The 2,398-nt window shown below is 34.0% G+C and overlaps 1 protein-coding gene across 1 annotated transcript in view; it reads right to left on the bottom strand.

The window, feature by feature from the left end:
- Window positions 1–6: 6 nt before the first annotated feature.
- The window catches only part of LOC106468043 (centrosomal protein of 104 kDa-like), a 49,850-nt gene continuing 47,458 nt past the window's right edge, over window positions 7–2,398 (bottom strand). Inside the window, exon 24 of the mRNA XM_022396345.1 lies at window positions 7–1,613. Within this exon, the coding sequence (XP_022252053.1) occupies window positions 1,420–1,613 (194 nt within the window). The 3' untranslated portion in view covers window positions 7–1,419. The remainder of the gene's footprint in view (window positions 1,614–2,398) is intronic.

Here is a 2,398-nt window from a genome sequence, read left to right as displayed (position 1 = left end):
AGAGAGAGGAAGCAGTTAAAACTCATCTTGTTTGAAAAATAAAAAATTAGATATTTTCCTAAATAAAAATTAAGTTCTGCTCATAGATTTTTACGTTTCCCATCTTTTTTAACTATCTACAGTTCATTTTTTGTTTTGATAGTTCCCCTTTTTAAACACAACTATCAGCCTAACTTAGGAAATTTAAAAAAATGATTGCAAAACTTTTAAATATACTAAAAATTACTCAACAATTGTATACTCACAACAAACACATTTGTGCATTATTAATAAAAATACAATTACGTTTGCAAATAGTTTAAAAGCCCCTTATTACAAAATATTTCATCAGAAGTTTCAATTCTGCATGGAACAAAACAATCTCACCAATTAGAAGAACTTTAAATGAAGGAACAAAACTCAGCAGAGTTATAAAAATAGATTGGAAAGAAAGTTTGATTAAACCACAGATGCATTACCAGTAAAAGTGTGGGAAGCATGCTTACCATGTATTTTCTACCTTCCCATTTTAATATAGAACTTTAAAAAATTTTTGTATTTAGTCTGAATCTATTCAATGTTTGCATAAACACATGGTCCATAAAAACCATTAAACCATTGACTTCTAGTTTGCTGTATAGGGTACAGTCTGCTTCTGGCAGTTGAATGCAGGTGTGCCGAATATGGTGTACGGCTGGTACACTTAATACTTGGAGTGGTCGCATTCAGTGGGTTAAGTTGAATTTGTTGTAGCTACTTTTGTTTTACCCTAAAGATAGTAATGTTTGAAATAAAAGAAAAGTTTAAACTCTAGATGCATTTGTAATTAGTTATAATACTTTGTCAAATAAGGATCAAAATGCTAAATACCTCCAGAAACACAGTGGCTGCTCGATAAAACTGAATAGTCAGAACAACCATCATGGTTAGTAACTGTAAAAGTCAAATAAAAAGTAGTAATGATCATCAGACAGAATTCATGACAAAGCATTATAATGGTCAATAATTATAACACCTAAAATTAAAATGGTTAATAATGACCACAGGCTTCAATAATAATAGTAAAAATGATCAAAAGACTTAATGTTATAACGGTCAATCATTAAAACAGTAAAAAGTCAAGTACTGTGTTGAAGAGTCAGTATAAATGTTCCAAGCTGTGCTAGAATATCAAGGTTGGTTTTATAAATTGTAGGTGTCTCAACGTGTAAATTAAAAAACAGGGAAAGTAAAACAGATAATACCTAACATCTCAATAAAACAGAAAAAAATCAGTTTTCATCACACAACTTAACAACTAAAAAATTATTTTGTACAGAGACGTATTTAAGCAAAATTGGCCCACAAAAGGAAATGTCATTGTAAGTGCTGTACGAACCTAAGTATACTAAGAAAAATACGTTGTGTTTAACAGGGGATTCTTCGTTTACTGTTGGTCTATTAATGAAGTTGCTTCTTGAGAATTCTTTGAGAAGGAATGCCAGCTTTCAGTGATTGTTGACTGTTTTTAACCTGGTCCGAAGGGGTTACGGTACTTCTAGAAGGGGGTGTTTGGGACTCTCTTGGTTCTTCAGCCAATTGAGATAGGCTTGAATGATTTGATGCATCTTGAGTATTCTTTCTTGATTTAGAAGCTATAAAGATAAAATGGATGCATTAATGTAAGCCGTGTAGCTAGAAATGCTGGTGGCTCATCCCCACTATTCAAAAGAGAGCAGTCAGTCATGTTCATGTCACTAATGACACCAATAACTGTTACAGTCAGTCATTTTCATGTCACTAATGACACCAATAACTGTTACAGTCAGTCATGTTCATGTCACTAATGACAAAAATAACTGTTACAGTCAGTCATGTTCATGTCACTAATGACATCAACAGCTGTTACAGTCAGTCATGTTCATGTCACTAATGACATCAACAGCTGTTACAGTCAGTCATGTTCATGTCACTAATAACATTAACAGCTCCTACAGTCATTCATGTTCATGCCACTAATGACATCAACAGCTCCTACAGTCAGTCATGTTCATGCCACTAATGACATCAACAGCTCCTACAGTTAGTCATGTTCATGCCACTAATGATATCAACAGATCCTACTGTCAGTCACAAGTGCCACTAATGATATCAACAGCTCTTACAGTCAGTTATGTTCATGCCACTAATGATATCAACAGATCCTACTGTCAGTCACAAGTGCCACTAATGATATCAACAGCTGTTACAGTCAGTCACATGAATGCCACTAATGACATCAACAGCTCCTACAGTCAGTCATGTTCATGCCACTAATGAAATCAACAGCTCCTACAGTCAGTCATGTTCATGTTACTAATGACATCAACAGCTCCTACAGTCAGTCATGTTCATGTCACTAATGACACCAACAGGTGTTACAGTCATTCATGTTCATGCC

This window comes from Limulus polyphemus, unplaced genomic scaffold (genome assembly GCF_000517525.1).
Source record: "Limulus polyphemus unplaced genomic scaffold, Limulus_polyphemus-2.1.2 Scaffold2846, whole genome shotgun sequence".
In the NCBI taxonomy this organism is placed as follows: Eukaryota; Metazoa; Arthropoda; class Merostomata; order Xiphosura; family Limulidae; genus Limulus; species Limulus polyphemus.
This window is presented reverse-complemented; position numbering and strand designations above follow the sequence as displayed.